Source organism: Lactuca sativa, chromosome 7 (assembly GCF_002870075.4).
Source record: "Lactuca sativa cultivar Salinas chromosome 7, Lsat_Salinas_v11, whole genome shotgun sequence".
In the NCBI taxonomy this organism is placed as follows: Eukaryota; Viridiplantae; Streptophyta; class Magnoliopsida; order Asterales; family Asteraceae; genus Lactuca; species Lactuca sativa.
In genome coordinates, this window is record NC_056629.2 from 59,522,709 (window position 1) to 59,546,711 (window position 24,003).

General features: G+C 37.5%; 3 protein-coding genes across 3 annotated transcripts; 2 read left to right on the top strand and 1 right to left on the bottom strand.

Annotated features, from left to right (window-relative positions):
* Positions 1 to 418: 418 nt before the first annotated feature.
* On the bottom strand, positions 419 to 2,427 carry LOC111883784 (uncharacterized). Its single transcript, XM_052765700.1, has 2 exons — positions 2,229 to 2,427; positions 419 to 1,206 (listed from the first exon to the last, which is right to left on the bottom strand). Exons 1-2 carry the CDS (start codon positions 2,425 to 2,427, stop codon positions 419 to 421), a joined length of 987 nt encoding a protein of 328 aa, XP_052621660.1.
* A 1,832-nt stretch (positions 2,428 to 4,259) lies between these two features.
* On the top strand, positions 4,260 to 5,133 carry LOC111883848 (uncharacterized). The gene has a single exon (XM_023880179.3). The coding sequence runs from the start codon at positions 4,456 to 4,458 to the stop codon at positions 4,957 to 4,959; it is 504 nt and encodes a 167-aa protein (XP_023735947.1). The 5' UTR covers positions 4,260 to 4,455; the 3' UTR covers positions 4,960 to 5,133.
* A 684-nt stretch (positions 5,134 to 5,817) lies between these two features.
* On the top strand, positions 5,818 to 8,707 carry LOC111883804 (probable lactoylglutathione lyase, chloroplastic). The gene is made up of 9 exons (XM_023880126.3): positions 5,818 to 6,138; positions 6,648 to 6,852; positions 6,944 to 7,068; positions 7,165 to 7,229; positions 7,345 to 7,557; positions 7,648 to 7,695; positions 7,807 to 7,914; positions 8,010 to 8,150; positions 8,409 to 8,707. Exons 1-9 carry the CDS (start codon positions 6,006 to 6,008, stop codon positions 8,448 to 8,450), a joined length of 1,080 nt encoding a protein of 359 aa, XP_023735894.1. The 5' UTR covers positions 5,818 to 6,005; the 3' UTR covers positions 8,451 to 8,707.
* The last annotated feature ends 15,296 nt before the right edge of the window (positions 8,708 to 24,003 follow it).

Below are 24,003 nucleotides of genomic sequence, written 5' to 3' on the forward strand. Positions count from 1 at the left end.
GTCGGATGTTTTTCTTTCTTATAGATCTTAATCATAGAGTCCCACATCTCATACACCACGTGTAAACATGGCTTGCCGGTGTTACAAGCTCTAATCATCTCATATATGTAGGTCCATTGAAACTAATAATATATGCTACTTTGTCCCACCAATCATCATTCAAAATATATGCTTTCACAGAGATTTCTTTCTCAATGTCATCTAATCTATAAGAAGACCATTCTTCGCTTATGACCATAGATTGAAGACCCCTTTTGATAAGTTTAAATCTCTTAAGCATCACAATGATGGACGAAAAGCGAGTATCGGCAACTGAAAGCAACCTAAGAGGACTAAACTTAGTGAAAATCGAGAGTCTCATGTTATGGTTCATGATGAAATTTTTTATTGCAAGCGCCTCTTCGTGAACTTCTTTTATCTAACTGCACTGTTCATATGTTAGTTCATTTGTTTTCACATTCCTTGGGGAACATATGTTCTTCAAAGCAAGATTAAGCGTATGAACAACACATGGTGTCCAATAGATGTGAGGAAACTGACTCTCTATAATCTCTCCAACCGCCTTACAATTTGTTGCATTGTTGGTAATGATTTGCACAACATTTTGATGACCAATTTCATTGATGACTTCTTTCATCAATTCAACAATATAAAATTTATCTTTTATTTCCCCAAAACAATTCACCGCCTTTAGAAACAAAGGACCATTATCTGAGGTGGCCATGAAATTGATTAAAGGTTTTCTTGTAGGATCATTCCAACCATCATTCACAGTAGTCACGCCTTTTTCTTTCCGTGTAGACCTAAGTGGCTCCAATATCTTGTGAACATTATCTTTTTCTTTTTGTAGTAATGTTGTTCTTAGCTTATTATAACCAGGAGGTACATAACCATCAATTTTGTTGTTAGCAGCAAACTGAAAAACCCTGAGATAGTGTGGATTTCTTGCAAGATTAAAAGGTAAACCTCTGGTATAAAACATCCTTTCTATTTCTTGATCCATTTGGTCCCTAATTTCAACACCAAAAGCTCTTTTAATAGGTGCTGAAATACCTTTTCTTTTCTTAAATCCAACACCAGCTTCATATGGCAACTGGACTTCTTTCGCGTGTGACTTGGCTTTCTTCTCTTCATATGCATCTTCTAATTGTTTCACATTAAGTTTATTAGTCGTTGTTGCTTTCTTGCAAATAGAAATCCCAGTACCTAAATTCAATTAAAACAACATGATTTCAAGAACACACATAATAAGATCCAAAATCATTAGCAAAATCATGATTTCAAGAACACGCATAATAACATTGACATTCTCAATTTAATAACATGAAAAAAATAAGTTCATCATTGACATTATCAATTCAATTACATGAATCAAAACAAGAAAGTGAATCAAAACAAAAATCACAGCCTCTTATTTCCTTACAATTGTTCATGAATCAATAGTTCAATACAATAACATGAATGAAAAATCGTAGTACCTATATTCAATTAAAACAACATGATTTCAAGAACACACACAATAAGATCCAAAATCATTAGCAAAATCATGATTTCAAGAACATACATAATAACATTGACATTCTCAATTCAATAACATGAAAAAAAAAATAAGTTCATCATTGACATTATCAATTCAATTACATGAATCAAAACAAAAATCGCAGCCTCTTATTTCTTTACAATTTTTCATGAATTGATAGTTCAATACAATAACATGAATAAAAAATCACAACAAATACATGAATCAAAACAAAAATCATAGCCTCTTATTTCTTTACTATTGTTCATGAATCAATACAACAAGTCAATAACATGAATCAAAAATCGAAAATTACATATACACACATACACTAAATTGAATAGTAGATTACCTTTTATACCAAGCAAATGTGCTCTAACTCTATAATATGATCCTTGTCGAGTTTCATTGCAAAGGTTACACTTGAACTTCCAACATCCTCTTGCTCCAACAAGTTTTTCGAGTTTAGTCACATAGTCCCACAATGGAGGTTGGTCTGTTGATGTACTTGATGATGATCCTTATGTTTCTTGTTCTTGAGAAGCCATAATAATCGATATGATTTCTGAATTGGTGACTGATTTCTAAATTATTTCTTATTCTTAATCGACGACAGGCAGAGGCAGTAAACGACAGGCGGTAGACAACAGGCAAAGGCAGTAGACGATCGACGATAGACAGAGGCAGTAGACGATTGGAATTTACCAACGAGGCAACGATCGGTTTAGGCTTGTAGTTGTAGGGTAATATCGATTAGTATAACCCATAACTCTATTTGCCTTTTTGGACTTAAAAAGCCCATGCAAAACAAAAAAAAATGGAAACTTCACAGAAACATTTCTGGATTTTCCGATACGTCCCGGAAACGTTTCTCGACCGTTTCCTAGGCGTTTCCGTTTCCCCCACATTTCAGATACGAGTACAGCTCCCTAATTGGCATTTCCATGCATCATAGATTGACACACGATTTCATTTTATATGCGAACATATCAAGAAATGAGATATTACAGTCAAACATGTGTGCAACCAAGAACAATGGTTAGACATTCTCACAAAATCAATGGGTAAGGTTAAATTTGAAGAGATATGAGATCAACTAGGAGTAAAACACATAACACCTTCTGTATTAGGGGGAAATATTTGAATAATCCATAAATTTCAAACTTTAAATATGATTTTTTTTGAATTTGAGTCATTATCTTTTTCCTGCAAATTTGTTAGTAGATAAACATAGTTTGTTAGCTTTTCTTTTCTAGTATAAATAGGGGTTGTTCTGATGTTTACCGTGTGATTTAGGTGTTGTTTGATTTTCTGAAGCAAAAGTTCATGAAGTCTATGGACCACCTCTGCAACCCTCTGCAGTAGAAGAAGTGGACCAAACGGCTGTAGGTTGTAATAAGAAGCATGTTTGTTTTTTTAACATATACATACTGCTGCAGATATTAAAAAATTAAAATAAACTAATTTTATAAATCAAAATTAGTTTTTTAATATGGAAAATATAATAATGTATTACATTTCGGCAAGAATTAATGATATTTCAACAAAAAAAATAATGATATTTCACCAAGAATCTATCATTATTCAATATAAAAAACAAAAAAAAAATCAACAAGAATAAATAAATAAAAAAAACGAAAAAAAAAAGTGATAAAATTTCAACAACATATAATAAAAATTTCAGCAAAAAAAAAAAGAAGAGATTGGAAGAGGCAGTACAAGTGTTGTTGCGCCAAAAAGAGCACGCGCAGATGTTTTTGACTCTAAAGACTTCTAAAAACAAACAGCTGCGAGATGAAAAATGTTGCGCGTGTGCTCCGCCGCGCAACAATAAGAGATCTGAAGAAGTTTTTTTTCAAAAAACAAACAGCACCTTAGAGTCAAATAAAAATTCCAAAAATAATTTCCTAAAATACCATTGTGCTCTTCTCTAATTATGTTTGCTCTATTTCTTGTGTTTGGTGTTTCTGCAGGAAGAAACACAATGGTTCATATTTACAGAAGCAATTATGTGTTCAACATTCCACTCATTTGGCTTATCGTGTGTTGGATCCTCAAAAGGAGCACCGGGTATCACCAGAGATAAAGTTTCAAATTAATTTTTGTTAAAATAATTGCATTTTAGTTTACAACTATACTTTTTTATCTTTGAAAAATGGGTTCTTCGTTAATGCGATTTCGCTAAAAATCGAAGTACAACAGTTTCTTTTTCATGTACTTCTCGAACTTGGAAAAAATTGACGTTTTATGAGTAAATTATAACAAAACCAACTATGTATTCAACTCATCTAATTTACGATTCCTTCGGTTCTAAACCAGACCGGACCAATTAAATTAAGTTGATTTTTTTTTTCCATATTTTTTATTATCTTTTTATGTTTTTGTATTGTTCCGATTCCATCAAGTCCAATTTGGTTGCTACCTCGATGCATAATCTAAGTTAGATTGCACATTCTTTTTCACCACAACATCAATCACATTTAAACAACACAACCCAACGTTGACAAACATTCAAATCGATCCTCTTATATTTCAAAAGAATTTTGGGAGAAGATAATTTTATATTACTAGTAGAACTCGAAGTTGCCATTGAACACAATAATTTACTCCAAATTATTCAATGTGTATAATCCGTACATAAAACCATTAAACCACATTTAGCAACCAATAATTTACTCACCCAACATAAAATGTACGAGTCTTGAAAGGAAAGTAAATATGGGAGAGAACTCATATGAACCAAAATGATGAAAGGTGAAGCAACATCATACCACACTTCATCATGAAGCTTTGAAAAAGGTTCAATTTGATCCCACTTTACCCATTATTTTAGTGCCATATTTTGATCTTTACCACCCTTTAATTGCTCCTGAACCCTACCACTTCTCATTCCGAAAGTTCCACCCCTTATCTTTGAATGTACCAAAAATCTCCCAATGAACCCAAAAAACAACAATCAAAGGATTTTTCAGAGAACCCAAATGCAAAGTTGCAATCTTTTATCAATTGCAAGGTGTTTCAATGGATGTCGAGATCATACTCAAGTTTCAGGGATCGGGACCAGGGTTTGGAACCTTAGTGACAAGCCTGTTGAGTTGCAGATAAGGGTGGGCTCGATATTGAAAAAAGTTCATACACTGAAGCCTGGATCATCAAAGAGGTTGAAAAGCAAGAAGATTTACAAGGCTTATGTTCCTGGTGAAGGTGGTCGTGGTGGTAGAGATGGTGGTGGTGGAACGAGGAGTTTTTTGTATTATTATGACGAAACGTGTCATCCTTATATTTGGGTACATGACACCTCAGGTGATTTCTCTAGGATGGTAAGACAACAATATATCAGTCTAGAAGATCTTAGAGATTGTTCTGAGATCAGGATCTTTAGAGATCACATAAAAGGTTCGATATCTATTAGGAAGAAGCCTAGACAAGATTTTTGTTGATTTTTTTTCCTTTGCATCTTTTTTTTGTAAGATAAGTCATAAGTGTGCATATTCTTGTTAGCTCTTCATTGTCTTGTTTCAATGCGTTTTGCAATAAAGTTATATGATTGTACTGTGTAATGATCATTGTATCATGCTTCTTCAGAAAAGAATATATAGAACTTTTGAATGTTAGTTTTGTTTTTTTTTCTTATATTTCACAATATTCCGTGTTTTCTTTGGAAGAGTTTGAGCAATATTCAAATAAAAACACACATAATATCAAGGGCAATTCTAATACATTAATGTAAAAATAAACCAATATTAATCATATTTTATTGTTAACCATTCACATGAGTAAAAAAAATCAACTTAAAAGGAAACATGTTAGATGAAGCTGCTTAAGAAAAAACTCCAAATATACGTACACACATGTTCCTAATTTACTCTATAAAAATGAACTATTGTTAAAGTTGTAAGCTTTTGTAATCATGTATAGTTAAAGCTGACAATTTTGAATAATTTTTGGGTAAATGAATTGATTTTCATAATAGTAAAGTTTTCAAGGGATAAATATTAAAAGATATATTTTATTGTTAGGGTCAGATAGATCGAATGAGTAAAAAAAACATATATTTAATGTATATAGTCTCATAAATAGCTTTGTTAGAACACTAGATTATGATTTCGCTAATATAGTTTTCACTTTTTATATTATTATTTGATACAATAATTATTCATAACCAGTTCGGGTCGGGCTAACTTAAAGAACTGGACCAAAGCCCATTAAATTTTACATGGGTCGCCCAATGAGCATATCCGGGTTAAGGATACGGATCATATCCTTGTTAAGAATAGGGCTATACTCTATGCCAAATGATATCCCTATAGAACGATAAAACCTCGTTACTCTCGTCCCTTCATACGTCACCTTTTAGGGGAATCAATCCTTCCCTTCTGACTAGAACAAATTCACACACACACTTCAGGAACTTTTATACACACAGAAATATCTTAAATCGAAGGATACTTTGGTGTTTATGTGTGTGATTTTGTGAAAAAGGGAGATGGTGAGGATAATACCAATGGCGTCGACCATTCGTCCGTCGCTCTCATCCTTAGCCACTACTCGATTTGGTGGTGGCATCTCCATGGTCAACTCTTCAAGGCGTTTCAATTCGCTTCACTTTGGTTCCACTGGTATGGATATGAATAGGTTTAGTTTTTTGTTGAATTTCAGCCTTTAATTTCTGTGTTTGTGGATGGATATTGGATAGGGCTGTTTGTACTTTGTTTTATATCTCATTGTTAAGTATCGACTTTGCTTACTTAGGTTTACTTTCTGCTAACGATTTGATGATTTATTTTATAGCATTTATGTAGTTTTGCTCGTTTTATTCGATTTGTGATTGATAATATGTATCGAGCTTCAAGTTTGAAGAATTTTGAGAATGTTACGACTTAAGAACTCGAGCCTAAACAAGGTTGAATCCAAGCAAGTCTTCTAAGTACTAAATAGATATGAAACTAACCAGGATTTGAGCCTAAACAAGTTGTAATCATGTTTATTTGTATTTGATCCTTTCTCGTATGTTTCAACAGTTTAACTTATTCTCATTGTAGGATGCATCCATTCCATGTCATTGTATGGTTCTAGCTTCATGCTCCATTAACAATCTCTTACCTTATATCTTTCTATATTGTTCCAGTGGGATCACAATCGCAACACTTTGGTCTTAAAGGCTGTAAGTTCTTTAGACAAGAAGGAAACAACAAGCAAGCTACAACAATTGTAAGCATGACACAAGGAAGCACTGCAACTACACAAGAAAACGCCTTGGAGTGGGTCAAAACTGACCAGAGAAGAATGCTTCATGTTGTTTATCGTGTTGGTGATTTGGACAGAACAATAAAGTATCACCTTATAATAATTCCAAATGTTTCATGTTTCTTCTGTCTTTTCTCTAGATTTTAACATCAATTGAAATGTATTATGTATGTGCAGATTCTATACAGAATGCCTAGGGATGAAATTGTTACGAAAAAGAGACATACCTGAAGAAAGATACACAAATGCATTTCTTGGATATGGCCCAGAAGATTCTCACTTTGTTATTGAACTCACATACAGTAAAAAAACCATCTTCAACCTACTCTTTATAATTCCAATAACCACAATAGATTCTTCGATTTTGAATTTTGACTGATTTGGATTCATGCTTCCAGATTATGGAGTTGACAAATACGATATCGGATCTGCTTTCGGTCATTTTGGCATTGCAGTTGATGATGTGAGTAAAACAGTAAAACTTACACCATTTGAGATCTCTAGGTTCTTGCATATTATGTGTTGCAGTGTAAGGGTAAAATGGTCATTTAGGGATAATCTTTTTTGGGTTTTTGCAGGTTGCCAAGACTGTTGATCTGATAAAGGCAAAGGGTGGCACTGTAACTAGGGAACCTGGTCCAGTCAAAGGTGGAAAGTCAATTATTGCTTTTGTTGAAGATCCTGATGGTTATAAATTTGAACTTATTGAAAGAGGGCCCACACCTGAGCCACTCTGTCAAGTCATGCTTCGTGTTGGAGATCTTGATCGTTCAATCACCTTTTATGAGAAGGTATGAATCTTGTCTTTATATAATTATATAAATATATTTATATCCAATTTTGTAAACTTTATAAACTTGTATCCAATTTGTAAACTTTAGGCTTTTGGTATGGAGCTCTTGCGCCGAAGAGATAACCCTGAATACAAGGTAAACTATATAAAAACAACTAATTTTTTTTTAATTTATCAGATATTTATAGATAAACTGAATAGACTTGTATTGCTTATTATTTAATTATATAATTATTTAATTATGTAGTATACTATTGCAATGATGGGATATGGACCTGAAGATAAAAGTGCTGTATTGGAGTTGACTTATAATTATGGGGTTACCGAATATGATAAAGGAAATGCTTATGCTCAGGTCAATAAAAAAGATATTCTCTTTTTTTCCATTATATCATTAAATATTATCCGAATTTGGGAACTAATTTTTTGGTTTATAAATTATAATAACAGATAGCAATAGGCACAGATGATGTTTATAAAACTGCAGAAGCAGTTAAACTTTTTGGCGGGAAAATTACTAGAGAACCTGGACCATTACCTGGCATCAGCACTAAAATTACAGCATGTTTGGATCCTGATGGTTGGAAAACTGTAAGTAAAATCCCATAATAGCAACATACTTCTCACTTGTTTAATAATTATTATTATAACATTTTACTTTTATTTCTTCTTATTACAACATTGTACTTTGAAAAATCTACCTAGTTATTATAGCAATTTTCACTGCTGTAATTTGGTAAAATTGTCAAAGTAGAATGTTGTGATAAGAAAATATTGAAACTACAATGTTGTAATTGGATGAGATCTATAAAGGTTAAATATTGAAAGTAGAATGATATATTGGTGCAGGTTTTTGTGGATAACATTGATTTTGTGAAGGAACTAGAATGAGAGAAATTGGTGGTTGTTTTGGTGAAGGAAACATGTAGGGAAATGGAAAGCCCCATTTTGTAGATAATGGAAAAGTGGTTGTAACTTTGTGAGAATGGCTAAAAATAATGTATAGACCATTTTTTGTTATGGTGAAGTTAGTTGTGAAAGAACCAAAGAAAAGAGAAAAGAGTAAGAGTAATTAGGCATATTTGGTAAATTACTATGTGTATCAATTATCAATTGTTTCAAATTTGTTGTCATTTGTGTTGGAAGAATCTTAAGGTGTCTACATTAGCAAAGCGTTTAAATAATTAGCTAATCGTTTACGGGGATGTGAAATAATTTGAATGTTATATGTTTCTTCTATTTTATTAGGTTCTGATTGGCGTGATAGTTGAAAAGTTAGCTTTTAGCTTATCAATAACTTATCTCAAGTAAGTCATCAAAAGTTGGTTTATAAATTACTAGGTTTCACCAAATACTAAAATGCAATAAACTCAAAAAATAAGCTAGCTAAAATTTGTCAAAACAAAGTTTTGGTAAGTATAGTTGCATCAAAGTGATTGCCAAATTATTGGCACATCTTGCAATCAGTTTGGTGGTAAGTAAGGAGTAATCGGCTTACATTGAGGGTCGAAACATCCTTGACAACTTCATTCTAAATGAAGTTTGTAGTTGGAGTAAAAGTTTAGAAAGAAGATTATATTTTAAGGTAGATTTTGACGAAGGTTGTCTCACTTAACTTGGAGTTCTTAGACTATGTGCTTTAGCAATGGGTTTTGGTGGCAATTCCACAAGAGTAAAGTGTTTGGTCTTGATTTGGAAAAATCAAGGGTTGCAAAACATTGGTCTCTTGGTTGGCTCCAATATGTCTTGCAAAACATTGGTTTCCAGTTATTGATATGCTTCATTCCAAACTTGGTCTTTGAAAAGCTAGAAGCTCTTTTAGGCGGAGGGTTAAATCTTGTAAAGACGTTCTTGGTAGCTTGCATTTGTATCATTTGTCATTATTCAAGGCTTTTAAAAAGGTGATTGAACTTGGTTAAGTATTATTACTCATATTTACTATTTGTTATTTATAGCAATTAAATTTTAACATCTAATTATTCATATTTTATTTGTCATATATAATGATATAAGAGTGGACATAATCAAGAGCCATGGTATTCGGGTTGTAATTGGTACCGCCAGGAACATGTCTCTGTTGTGGACGGTACCGTCAAATATGACATGTATTTTCATACATATACCGATTTTGGTGGGATCGGAGGTTTGAATGAGTATGTGTTTCATCTTTCTCTTCTCTCCTCTCAACTTGTACCAGATGTTTGCATACATATGCCAATTTTTGTGGGCTCGGAGGTTTGAATGAGTATGTGTTTCCTCTTTTTCTTCTCTCCTCTCAACTTGTACCATGTGTTTACATACATATACCAATTTTTGTGGGATCTAAGGTTTGAATGAGTATGTGTTTCCTCTTTCTCTTCTCTCCTCTCAATTTGTACCAGATGTTTTCATACATATATCATTTTTTGTAGGATCAGAGGCTTGAATGAGTATGCGTTTCCTGTTTCTCTTCTCTCCTCTTAACTTGTACCAGATGTTTGCATACATATACCAATTTTTGTGGGATCAGAGGTTGGAATGGGTATGTGTTTCCTCTTTCTCTTTTCTCCTCTCAACTTGTACAATATGTTTGCGTACATATACTAATTTTTGTGGGATCGGAGGTTTGAAGGAGAATGTGTTTCCTCTTTCTCTTCTCTCCTCCCAACTTGTACCATGTGTTTGCATACATATACCAATTTTTGTGAGATGGGAGGTTTGAATGAGTATGTGTTTCCTCTTTCTCTTCTCTCCTCTTAACTTGTACCAGATGTTGTCATACATATACCAATTTTTGTAGGATCGGAGGTTTGAATGATTGTGTTTCCTCTTTCTCTTCTCTTCTCTCAACTTATACCAGATGTTTGCATACATATACCAATTTTTGTGGGATCAGAGGTTTGAATGAGTATGTGTTTCCTCTTTCTCTTCTCTCCTCTCAACTTGTATCAGATGTTTGCATACATATACCAATTTTTGTGGGATCAGAGGTTTGAATGAGTATATGTTTCCTCTTTCTCTTCTCTCCTGTCAACTTGTACCAGATGTTTGCATAAATATACTGATTTTTGTGGGATCAGAAGTTTGAATGAGTATGTGTTTCCTCTTTCTCTTCTCTCCTCTCAACTTGTACCATGTGTTTACATACATATACCAATTTTTGTGGGATCTGAGGTTTGAATGAGTATGTGTTTCATCTTTCTCTTCTCTCCTCTCAACTTGTACCATGTGTTTACATACATATACCAATTTTTGTGGGATCTAAGGTTTGAATGAGTATGTGTTTCCTCTTTCTCTTCTCTCCTATCAACTTGTACCATGTGTTTTCATACATATACCAATTATTGTGTGTAAGGTTTTAATGGATAAAAGTGAAAGAAAAGAGAAGGTTGATGTGATGCATATGTGTCATCAGAGTTGAAAGAGTTGGGAGTCTTGCATTCCCACCGCCCTAAAAGATTAAAATTATGTTGAACTAATTAAAAATAATAATACGAGTGCAAAAACAGTTTGTAAGTACTTTTTTATGCCTTTGCAATTCACTATGATTAAAATATTTAAATCGATCGTTCACACAAATGACAGCTAACACTAAAATTATCAAAACATCATATGCTTCTTTAATACATAGTATCGTCATATTTGTTTGGGAAAATATCCTTTAGCGTATAAGAGTCACTAATTGGTAGAAACTCCAAACCTTTAAATAGACCAAAATACGTTGTCTTGTAAGTATTTAGAAAACTGAAACTATATGTACATGGTAAAACGATTGTATTGGAGAATGATCAATAACTTATGTCACGAGTAACCAACAAACCAAGTTTCATAGTCCATGGTGAAATGGTTGCATCAGTAATGTATAAAAAATTATAGCCCTAAAAAACGCCCCGTTTTGGTAATATTGAGTTCTTTATGCTAAGTTCAAGTATCCTAAGACAGATTGGTGTGACATGGAATCAAGTCTTGGTGTCATATCAAGATTGTAGATCTGAAGTAGGTGTTGTTAGTGAGTTCCCGACTTGATTCCTAGCTACCATCAGAGAACAAAACCATTAGAATGCCTCATGGACTATAACACAGGAGCAGGATCCGACGATAAAGTTAGATTAATGTGTATGAGATGGTTAGGTCTTGGACCAACCCAGTTTAGGTCCAACTAGTCAGACACTATGTCGTATGCACTTAAGGAGCTAGGTTGTGTGCGCTTTAGAAGCTCGGTAGCACAACCTAGCTATAACAGCCCGAAAACCCGATAAACTTTTTTATTTTTTGAAAATAGAAATACAATCATAATTTGTTCCAAAAAAATCCATTACATCAAATCGTATCAAATATCAGAGTATCAAAATAGATAAATGCAGAAAGTGCTGGAGAGTGAATGTTGCACCCTTCCCCTTAGTACCGGAAGTATCTGAAAACACCTAAATAAACTGTAAGCAAAAGCTTACTAAGTTCCCAAAATATCACATAACATATAACCACAAAATACCATGCGACATACATAAGGTTGCCATGGGCTACGCCCATGGTCTTTACCTTGAATGTCATAGGCTACCCCCAAGGTTTGATATCCAAGTGTCATGGGCTACCCTCATGGTCTTTACCTGGAATGTCATGGGCTACCCCCATGGTCTGATATCCAAGCGTCATGGGCTACCATCATAGTCTTCACACAAGTGTCATGGGCTACCCCCAGGGTCTTCATACAATCAATGCATATCAGCTAACAATCCACAGATCAGATAATAGGTCGGCATTGGTGCCTTCGACCCATTGATATAGTGAGAAGACTCACCTCAGTCTACTGATAAAAGCACTGCTCGTCTACTGGTCTGGAAAACTCACACCTTGGTCTACTGATAAAAATACGCCCATGGTCTTTACCGGGAATACCATAGGCTACCCCCATGGTCTGATATCCAAGTGTCATGGGCAGTTTTGTAAAACTCATCGTGTCACAACTAGAAATTTTGTGTCTTGTAATCACTACACTCAAGTAAAATGTAGAATCAAAAACTTAAGAGCATGTATGATGCTTACTCTATGACAACAAAACTTCAATCCAATACACCATACAAGTACTACAAATAGTCAACAAGCAATTGGAAACCCTAGAAGTTCTTGTTAGGTCCATTTTGGGCTAGGACTTCCTTATTGGACTCAATGGACCAATAAGCTTCCAATTTGACTATCATGGGATTAGAACCTTTAAATGGGCTCTAATTGGACCCACATTCATTTATTTCAACATTTTGGGCCATATTGGGCCTAGAATGAAATAAATTAAATATTATGAACCATAATTAACCTAAACTAGCCCAACTAAGTATAAAAATCACACTTATATTTTATAGGGCCAACAATCATCAAACCTAACTCTAGTATGGGCTTAGGGGCAATAAAGCCCAAAAATCTTTTCCTTCTCTTCAAATTTCGGCCCAAGCCCATGAAGAAGGGAGAGTTGACTTTCATAGCCACCTCATTTTTGCATGTTGGTTCTCCATGCAACCTATCCCATACTTCCAAGCACATGTCACCTCAAGATCTACTTCTTCTCCCTCTCTCTCATTCTCGGCCGAACACACACACACACACATACACTCACAAAAATTCATTTCATCCTCTCTAAGTTTTGAAGAACATCTCCTCCCTCCTTCTTCTAAATTTTCGAGATTTAAGGTCATTCCAAGGAGATTTTTCACAAGGACTACCATCCAAGGTAAGTTTATACTTAAATCTATGATCTAGGTTCCTTGATTTATCAAACATCTCATCTTAACTCATAAAAATTTATGGTCTAACTCCCTAGAACCATCTAAGTCCGAAAATCTCCTCAGGAAGTTGCTAGGGCCGAAAACAACATCAAACTTCTTCCATTCTCCTCCAAAACCGAAACCACACCCAAAGGTGAGCTTCATACCCCCTATTTTTCGGTTTTTATAAGTTTTGTGGGGGGGGGAATACAAGCAAATGTGTAGATCTATGAGTATATGTATGCTTTGTATGATTTCTATGTTTGTTTACATGTTCTTATGTGATTATGGTGTTGAAACTAGTCAAAAAGTCCTTAAAATCGAGATTTGCATTAGGATGTATGAAACAAGTGTTAAACATATTATTACACACAAATCATTTCTAGAAAAATAACCAAGTTGGTTAATATGAACTCATTGGGCTAAAAATCCCATTTTTGGACTCAAAGTGTTAAAAATATGAAGTTAACGGGCCCAAAATGACAAAATGCAAATTCTGATGGATGAAATGAGTCAAAACAGTTTCAATAAGGTATTTTTCTGGAAATATTCTCTTTGAAGGATTAAATGTGAAAATTTTAAGCATAATGGGCCAAAAATGAATTTTTCGGCCCAATAAAGCCCAATATGAGAGATTTTCAAATTAGAGGGGCTGAAACTGTGATTTTCTGTAAAACAGGGGACTACTAATGCTCCAAGTCCATTTCAAGGGTTAAAAATGCTTTTCATATTTAAAAGGGACCAAAAATGCAAAAAATTTCTTTTTTGGGCCAAAAGTGTAAAAACTGCGAACATAAGGGTTTCGGCCGAGAAAATTTTCATTTGGTGGACTAAAACTGTTTTTCAAATAACTTTGAGCTGAAAAATAACTTTTCTACAAGTTTTGATACTAAAGTGTCAAGAAAAATGGTTTGAGGACTAAAATAGAAATTTATTTTATACAAAGGGTTAAATGTGTAAATTATCCAAAAGAAAGGGGCTGCAATAATGAAACATCCTAATGTTTTAAACAATAAATCCGTCATGATGAAATACTAGCACCTCGACTATCGGAAAATTATAATACACCTTCAACACCAAAAATCGTTATCAAACGAATTGATTCGGTCTCGAATCAATAATGAATCCGAAATTACTAACACGACGAAACTTCAATACACACGCGGAAATTTCGGGAAGTCAATACACACGTGAGAATACACCAGACGTCGATACACCGTCTTTGGGCCTAGCTAGCCCAATGACATGATCTTTAGGCCCGAAGGAAACTCGCTTACATGTAGTTGGGTCTTATATGACCTAATTTCGTGTAAAAGGACTTTTACAGGCTTTGTGTTGTTGGACCCCAAGGGCCCTCTGGTGCTGCTAGTAAAGTCGAGAATTCACCAAATGCAAGTCGGGCTAAGGACCCTTCGCATTCACGATAGCCTTGAACGAATTACGGAAAATATCGGGGCTTCGCACCCTCTTTTCCTCCTCGGTTGTGGGGCTACATGAAGTCCGGGTGTTTGGATTAAGTGAATAGTGCGAGCGACGCCTAACGGATCGTTTGTATGGTTGTAAACTAGTCATTTTCATTAATGTGTGTTTATAACAATTCACAATCCATAATTAATCCAACGTCACCGGGACTCAACGAATACACCTGTCGTAACGAAATAACAAGACATAAATCATTTGATGCAAAGTATTAGGAAAACATCGGGTTTTCCTAGGGTTTTCAATTAATACACCTACGAGTTACATACCGAGTTTTACAAATTGTACTTTTACATTTATAGAAACAAACAAGCATACTTACGGATCTTCACACTTTTTATACTAAGTTCTTTTCAGAAAATATCGGATTTTCTGGTGATTTTCAAAGCAATACAAACCACTATATTTCAAACATTACTTATGAACTCACCAACATTTCGTATGTTGACATTTTTCAAAATACTTGTATTCTCATGTAACAGGTAAATCGAAAAGGAAAAATGTACTCAGTAACGTCTTGTTGTTGTTTTAATTAGTACCGAACAATTTACTTTTGGGCATGTAATATTATGGATCAATGTACTGAATGTAAACGCTACCAGTTGTAATATTCAAATGCTTGGTATTGAATGATGTTATGTTTCATGTATATTCATTGTGATGGTATTCAATTGAGTCACAATAGCCCTCGGACGTTTCCGCCGTCTGGTTCGGGGGTGTGACAGGTTGGTATCAGAGCTCTGTTTATAGTGAACTAGCATATCGAACCATACATTGATATGCAACTATAAACCAAAAGAGGGACTAACATAATTCTGAACAAAACAAGTAAAATACAACAATAAAACACCTTTGCTTGCATTAGGAACAAGGAACATAACGCCGAACCAAACGAAATAATGCTAGTATCTCGGTTAATTCAGGACTGTTCTTAGTGGTACCAAGGAGTGGATGTATCCTGATCAACTACATTCTCTCCAAAGTATAACTAACACACGTTCTGATGAGATCGGGATAGCTAGGGAACCTAAAACTATACCCCTTTATCACTAAAAAGAGAACGTCTGTTTAGTATATATCATAGTCGGGGGAGTGACGATAGTTTATACTTTCCCCCAGTCGTCATGGAGGGAGATCAGCCGGGTATCCAGTTCCATCAAGTCCTAGTGGCTCACGGGATGGTTGAAGATGAACCAGAAGGGAATCCAGAGGAAGCACACGACGTCCGACCTGACGAATACATAGACACCGACTACGAATTTGGAGAGACCGACGATGACGCCGAGGAAGGGCAAGACCGGGACAAGGATCACATCCCGTCGTGTGAGAACGAGGCGCAACCAGACCACCCCGCCCCACCAATGAACCCCCCAAGGGAGAACCGTTCCCCCGAAGTTGAGATCGCCGCACTGCGACAACAGTTGTATGCTATGGAGGCTCGGGCAGTGCGAGCTGAGCATGAGAGGGATGAGGTTATTGGAGACATGACGGAGATGGCTCAGTTACTGGCGCAACATTTTGGCATATGACCCCGCAACTACGTAGAACGCAGATCATCGCGGTTAGGGATAGACATATCTTAGTAGGTCATTAGGAACTATGCTATGTACCCCGACTCTATGTTTAAGTGACTACACTACTCATAGAGCCGTTATGCTGTCGAACCAGTGTCACTCATGTATGCTCTTACGAGCAAATTTTTCATATATCAAATGCGGATAATATTAGTAAAATTTTACGTGCTTTGTTATGATATTACAAATTGCTATGTGTTGAGAATCTATGATTGTATGTTAAATGGTAGGAGTGTTTAAGTTCGTACCTTGCACCTAGTCAGTAGGGTCACAACCTCCCAGAAACCCCAAACACTCAACATCTTTCCGTTTCATGACAGAAAGATGCCTCGCCGACCTACTCGCGGAAACCCTGGACCAACCCCACCCGAAGTTGACTCCACTGCATTCCAGGCGGCCGTGTCTGCTGCGGTCACCGCAGCTATGGCACAACTTCACCAAGGGAATAACGGAGGAGGCAACGGGCAAGGGGCCGGGAGTTCGAACAACGGAATGAATCAAGGACCCACCAAAACATGTACCTACAAGGACTTCACAAATGCCAAACCACGAACTTTTAACGGCACTGGAGGAGTGATCACTCTGAAGCGATGGATCGAGAAGGTGGAATCGGTATTCGAGATATGCGATTGTCCTGAGCAGATGAAAGTGAAGTTCGCGGCCTGCACTTTTGTCGATCAAGCGCTCACCTGGTGGAATGGACATGTGGAAGCCATGACACTCCCGGTAGCCAACTCCATGCCGTGGGCGGAGATGAAAGAAATGTTGATGGTTGAATACTGCCCACGAGGTGAGATTCAGAAAATGGAGCAGGAGCTGTGGAACCTCACTATGCAGAATGTGAATATCGATGCCTACATATCGAGATTTAGTGAACTATCTCTGTTGTGCCCGGGTATGATCACCTCGGAAGGAAAGAAGATTAAGCGATTCATCTGGGGACTAACATCACCAATCCAAGGAAATGTGATAGCTGCAAACCCCGAAACATTTGACAGTGCAAAAAGATTGGCGAAGAATCTGTATGACCATAACAACAAGAAGGGTGAGAAGCCAGCGGAGGCTGAAGGAAAGAAGGAAGGTGATGGCAAGAAAGGGAAGAACAACAAGAGGAAGGGGCGTCAGGGCCCCGAGACCTCTAAAAAGCAGCAGACAGTGGCAGTTAATGCTATCACCGCACCAGTTCCAGCCACACCACATGCTCCAGCCTCAGCTGCTTCAAATGCTCCCAGACCTTATTCCGATAATCTTCCCAAGTGCAACAAGTGCGATTTCCATCACAATGGAGAATGCAAGGAGTTGCAGTGCACCAGTTGTAACCGAAGGGGACACACGGCGAAGTACTGCAGGACCTACCCTCCCCAGAACCAACAACAGGGAAACAGCAACAACAACAACAATCACAACAACAACAACATCACTACCGGCGGCCACAATGCAGGGCCTAGCCACACCTGCTATGGGTGTGGGAGGACCGGGCATTTCCGCCGAGACTGCCCTAACAACAACAATCCAGGAAACGGAGGAACAGGAAGGATGCTGACCATGGGTCAGGGAGAGGCGATTCAGGACCCCGTTGTTGTTACCGGTACGTTTCCCCTAAACCACACTTATGCATGCATCCTATTTGAAACCGGAGCGGAGCGAAGTTTCGTAAGAAATAAGTTTAAACATTTATTAAAACAACAGCCCTAGAAGCTAAATGAAACCTTTACGGTGGAAATGGCCAATGGGAAAACCGAATCCACCGGGGAAATCTACATCGGATGTACCCTAACCCTCAATCAACACGTCTTTCGAATAGACTTAATGCCTGTATCAATTAGGAGTTTCGATGTGATTATTGGCATGGACTGGTTAAGCCCCCACCATGCTGAAATTATGTGTCACGAGAAGGTCGTTCGCCTTCGCCTTCCTAATCACGAAACCCTAGTAATTTACGGAGACAAACCTAGCATGAACCTTCCCCTCGTCTCGTGCATCAAGGCACAAAAACATCTACGAAAGAACAATTTGGCGTTCCTGGCTCACATAGTGGATAAAATCAAGGAAGAGGTTAACGTTCAAGACATTCCCATAGCATGTGAGTTCCCAGACGTGTTTCCTGAAGATCTTCCAGGAGTACCCCTAGAGAAACAAGTGGAGTTCCGAATTGACCTCGTTCCAGGAGCAACTCCTCTCGCTAAATCACCCTATCGGCTAGCCCCTACTGAAATGCAGGAATTGTCCAGTCAACTCAGTGAACTATTGGACAAGGGATTCATCCGCCCTAGTTACTCGCCATGGGGAGCTCCAGTCCTCTTTGTCAAAAAGAAGGACGGATCTTTTAGAATGTGCATCGATTACAGAGAGTTAAATAAACTCACTGTTAAAAATCGCTACCCACTCCCACGAATCGATGATCTATTTGACCAGCTCTAAGGAGCTAGTTATTTTTCTAAGATAGATCTACGGTCCGGATACCACCAACTCAAAGTCCGGGAAGAGGATATTCCAAAAACCGCTTTCTGAACTCGCTACGGACATTATGAATTTGTCGTAATGCCCTTCGGTCTAACAAATGCCCCTGCCGCATTTATGGACCTGATGAACCGGATCTGTCGACCATTCCTCGACAACTTTGTCATCGTCTTCATTGATGACATTCTCGTCTATTCCCGAAGCAAAGAAGAGCATGGCCAACATCTCCGAAAAATCCTAGAAACTCTGCGATTGGAAAAGCTATACGCAAAACTCTCCAAGTGTGAGTTCTGGCTCCGGAGTGGTCAAAGTTGTTGAAGGATGGGCAATCCCGACAACACCCACGGAAATCCGTCAATTCTTGGGTCTAGCAGGCTACTATAGGAGATTCATTCAAAACTTCTCTAAGATCGCCAAGCCACTTACCTCGCTTACACAAGAGGGCGTACCATTCAAATGGACGGACAAACAAGAAGTCGCATTCTGAACCCTGAAACAAGCTCTCTGTAGTGCCCCGGTACTATCACTACCGGAGGGAACGGAAGATTTCGTGGTCTACTGTGACGCGTCAAATCAGGGCTTAGGTTGCGTTCTCATGCAGCGTGGAAGGGTGATAGCTTATTCATCCCGCCAACTAAAGACGCACGAAGTGAATTATACGACCCATGACCTAGAATTGGGAGCCGTGGTCTTTGCCCTAAAAATTTGGAGGCATTACCTTTACGGTACGAAGTGCACCATTTTCACGGACCACAAGAGTCTCCAGCACATCTTGAACCAGAAGGAGTTGAACATGAGGCAACGGAGATGGGTTGAATTACTAAACGATTATGAGTGTGAGATCAAGTATCACCCAGGCAAGTCCAACGTGGTAGCTGATGCATTAAGTCGGAAGGAGTACTCTAATCGTCGTACGAAAACTCTCTCAATAACCATCCAATCTCACCTAGCCACTCAAATTGCAGTAGCCCAGTCAGAGGCCATGAAGACGGAAAATAGAGCAAGCGAAGCATTGCGCAGAATGGAGAAGAACCTAGAGGCAAAGGAGAATGGAGTATACTATTTCATGAACCGTCTTTGGGTCCCTAAACTCGGAGGATTTAGGGAGGTAGTTATGAAGGAAGCCCATAAGACGTGATACTCCGTTCATCCCGGCTCAGACAAGATGTATTTGGACATTAAACAACACTATTGGTGGCCCAACATGAAGGCGGAAATTGCCACCTATGTTAGTAAGTGCCTTACGTGTGCCAAGGTAAAGGTGGAGTACCAGAAGCCCTCAGGGTTATTACAGCAACCGGTAATCCCTAAGTAGAAATGGGAGGGGATTTCTATGGATTTCGTGACCAAGCTACCCAAGACGTCGGATGGACTAGACACCATATGGGTAATAGTCGACCGACTGACAAAATCTGCCCATTTCCTGCCAATAAAGGAATCCTACAAGATGGAAAGATTGACACGTTTATACATTCGAGAAATCGTGAGACTCCACGGAGTACCAGAGTCTATTATCTCGGATAGGGACAGTAGGTTCACTTCACGTTTTTGGCAATCTCTCCAGAAGGCACTGGACACTCATCTCGACATGAGCACCGCTTATCATCCACAAACGGATGGTCAAAGTGAACGAACCATTCAAACGCTCGAAGACATGCTCCGCGCATGTGTGATAGACTTTGGGAAGTCTTGGGATACCCACTTACCTTTAGTCGAATTCTCGTATAACAACAGCTACCATTCGAGCATCAAGGTCGCTCCTTTCGAAGCACTATACGGGCGTAAGTGTAGATCACCGTTATGTTGGGCTGAAGTGGGTGATACCCAACTAGCAAAAACACATACATCGGACAAGGCGCTAACGGGACCAGAGATCATTCGTGAAACCACGGAAAAGATCGTTCAAATCAGAGCTCGATTACAAGCATCGCGCGACCGACATAAGAGCTACGCCGATAAACGGCGAAAGCCCTTAGAATTTCAGGTCGGGGATCGAGTACTGTTGAAAGTCTCACCCTGGAAAGGAGTTATTCGTTTAGGAAAACGGGGAAAACTAAACCCACGATACATTGGACCTTTCGAGATTGTCGCCCGAATAGGTCCAGTGGCGTATAAACTGCAGCTACCCGCAGAGCTAAACAGGGTACACCCCGTGTTCCATGTCTCTAATCTAAAGAAGTGTCTATCGGATGAAACACTCGTCATTCCTCTTGACGAGATCGAAATCAACAAGAATCTCCTGTTCGTTGAAGAACCGGTTGAAATCATGGACAGGGAAGTGAAGCGTACTAAGCAAAGTCGCATCCCGATCGTGAAAGTACGGTGGAATGCGAAGCGTGCGCCAGAATTCACATGGGAACGCGAAGACCAAATGAAGCAAAAGTACCTTCACCTATTCTAACCTTCTCAAATCTAGCTTTCAAACAGAATTTCGGGACAAAATTCTCTCTAACGGGGGGATGATGTCACAACTAGAAATTTTGTGTCTTGTAATCACTACACTCAAGTAAAATGTAGAATCAAAAACTTAAGAGCATGTATGATGCTTACTCTATGACAGCAAAACTTCAATCCAATACACCATATAAGTACTACAAATAGTCAGCAAGCAATTGGAAACCCTAGAAGTTCTTGTTAGGTCCATTTTGGGCTAGGACTTCCTTATTGGACTCAATGGACCAATAAGCTTCCAATTTGACTATCATGGGATTAGAACCTTTAAATGGGCTCTAATTGGACCCACATTCATTTATTTCAACATTTTGGGCCATATTGGGCCTAGAATGAAATAAATTAAATATTATGAACCATAATTAACCTAAACTAGCCCAACTAAGTATAAAAATCACACTTATATTTTATAGGGCCAACAATCATCAAACCTAACTCTAGTATGGGCTTAGGGGCAATAAAGCCCAAAAATCTTTTCCTTCTCTTCAAATTTCGGCCCAAGCCCATGAAGAAGGGAGAGTTGACTTTCATAGCCACCTCATTTTTGCATGTTGGTTCTCCATGCAACCTATCCCATACTTCCAAGCACATGTCACCTCAAGATCTACTTCTTCTCCCTCTCTCTCATTCTCGGCCGAACACACACACACACATACACTCACAAAAATTCATTTCATCCTCTCTAAGTTTTGAAGAACATCTCCTCCCTCCTTCTTCTAAATTTTCGAGATTTAAGGTCATTCCAAGGAGATTTTTCACAAGGACTACCATCCAAGGTAAGTTTATACTTAAATCTATGATCTAGGTTCCTTGATTTATCAAACATCTCATCTTAACTCATAAAAATTTATGGTCTAACTCCCTAGAACCATCTAAGTCCGAAAATCTCCTCAAGAAGTTGCTAGGGCTGAAAACAACATCAAACTTCTTCCATTCTCCTCCAAAACCGAAACCACACCCAAAGGTGAGCTTCATACCCCCTATTTTTCGGTTTTTATAAGTTTTGTGGGGGGGGGGGGGAATACAAGCAAATGTGTAGATCTATAAGTATATGTATGCTTTGTATGATTTCTATGTTTGTTTACATGTTCTTATGTGATTATGGTGTTGAAACTAGTCAAAAAGTCCTTAAAATCGAGATTTGCATTAGGATGTATGAAACAAGTGTTAAACATATTATTACACACAAATCATTTCTAGAAAAATAACCAAGTTGGTTAATATGAACTCATTGGGCTAAAAATCCCATTTTTGGACTCAAAGTGTTAAAAATATGAAGTTAACGGGCCCAAAATGACAAAATGCAAATTCTGATGGATGAAATGAGTCAAAACAGTTTCAATAAGGTATTTTTCTGGAAATATTCTCTTTGAAGGATTAAATGTGAAAATTTTAAGCATAATGGGCCAAAAATGAATTTTTCGGCCCAATAAAGCCCAATATGCGAGATTTTCAAATTAGAGGGGCTGAAACTGTGATTTTCTGTAAAACAGGGGACTACTAATGCTCCAAGTCCATTTCAAGGGTTAAAAATGCTTTTCATATTTAAAAGGGACCAAAAATGCAAAAAATTTCTATTTTGGGCCAAAAGTGTAAAAACTGCGAACATAAGGGTTTCGGCCGAGAAAATTTTCATTTGGTGGACTAAAACTGTTTTTCAAATAACTTTGAGCTGAAAAATAACTTTTCTACAAGTTTTGATACTAAAGTGTCAAGAAAAATGGTTTGAGGACTAAAATAGAAATTTATTTTATACAAAGGGTTAAATGTGTAAATTATCCAAAAGAAAGGGGCTGCAATAATGAAACATCCTAATGTTTTAAACAATAAATCCGTCATGATGAAATACTAGCACCTCGACTATCGGAAAATTATAATACACCTTCAACACCAAAAATCGTTATCAAACGAATTGATTCGGTCTCGAATCAATAATGAATCCGAAATTACTAACACGAAGAAACTTCAATGCACACGTGGAAATTTCGGGAAGTCAATACACACGTGAGAATACACCAGACGTCGATACACCGTCTTTGGGCCTAGCTAGCCCAATGACATGATCTTTAGGCCCGAAGGAAACTCGCTTACATGTAGTTGGGTCTTATATGACCTAATTTCGTGTAAAAGGACTTTTACAGGCTTTGTGTTGTTGGACCCCAAGGGCCCTCTGGTGCTGCTAGTAAAGTCGAGAATTCACCAAATGCGAGTCGGGCTAAGGGCCCTTCGCATTCACGATAGCCTTGAACGACTTACGGAAAATATCGGGGCTTCGCACCCTCTTTTCCTCCTCGGTTGTGGGGCTACATGAAGTCCGGGTGTTTGGATTAAGTGAATAGTGTGAGCGACGCCTAAGGGATCGTTTGTATGGTTGTAAAGTAGTCATTTTCATTAATGTGTGTTTATAACAATTCACAATCCATAATTAATCCAACGTCACCGGGACTCAACGAATACACCTGTCGTAACAAAATAACAAGACATAAATCATTTGATGCAAAGTATTAGGAAAACATCGGGTTTTCCTAGGGTTTTCAATTAATACACCTACGAGTTACATACCGAGTTTTACAAATTGTACTTTTACATTTATAGAAACAAACAAGCATACTTACGGATCTTCACACTTTTTATACTAAGTTCTTTTCAGAAAATATCGGATTTTCTGGTGATTTTCAAAGCAATACAAACCACTATATTTCAAACATTACTTATGAACTCACCAACATTTCGTATGTTGACGTT

Bases quoted from the DNA above. Each gene is read 5' to 3' on its own strand.
- LOC111883784 (XM_052765700.1), bottom strand. From the start codon at position 2,427: ATGTGGGGGAAACGGAAACGCCTAGGAAACGGTCGAGAAACGTTTCCG. The intron at 1,207-2,228 runs GTTGGTAAATTC...AATTGAATTTAG, and splicing joins CCTAAACCGATCGTTGCCTC to GTACTGGGATTTCTATTTGC.
- LOC111883848 (XM_023880179.3), top strand. From the start codon at position 4,456: ATGAACCCAAAAAACAACAATCAAAGGATTTTTCAGAGAACCCAAATG.
- LOC111883804 (XM_023880126.3), top strand. From the start codon at position 6,006: ATGGTGAGGATAATACCAATGGCGTCGACCATTCGTCCGTCGCTCTCA. The intron at 7,069-7,164 runs GTAAAAAAACCA...TCATGCTTCCAG, and splicing joins TGTTATTGAACTCACATACA to ATTATGGAGTTGACAAATAC. The intron at 7,915-8,009 runs GTCAATAAAAAA...TTATAATAACAG, and splicing joins AAGGAAATGCTTATGCTCAG to ATAGCAATAGGCACAGATGA.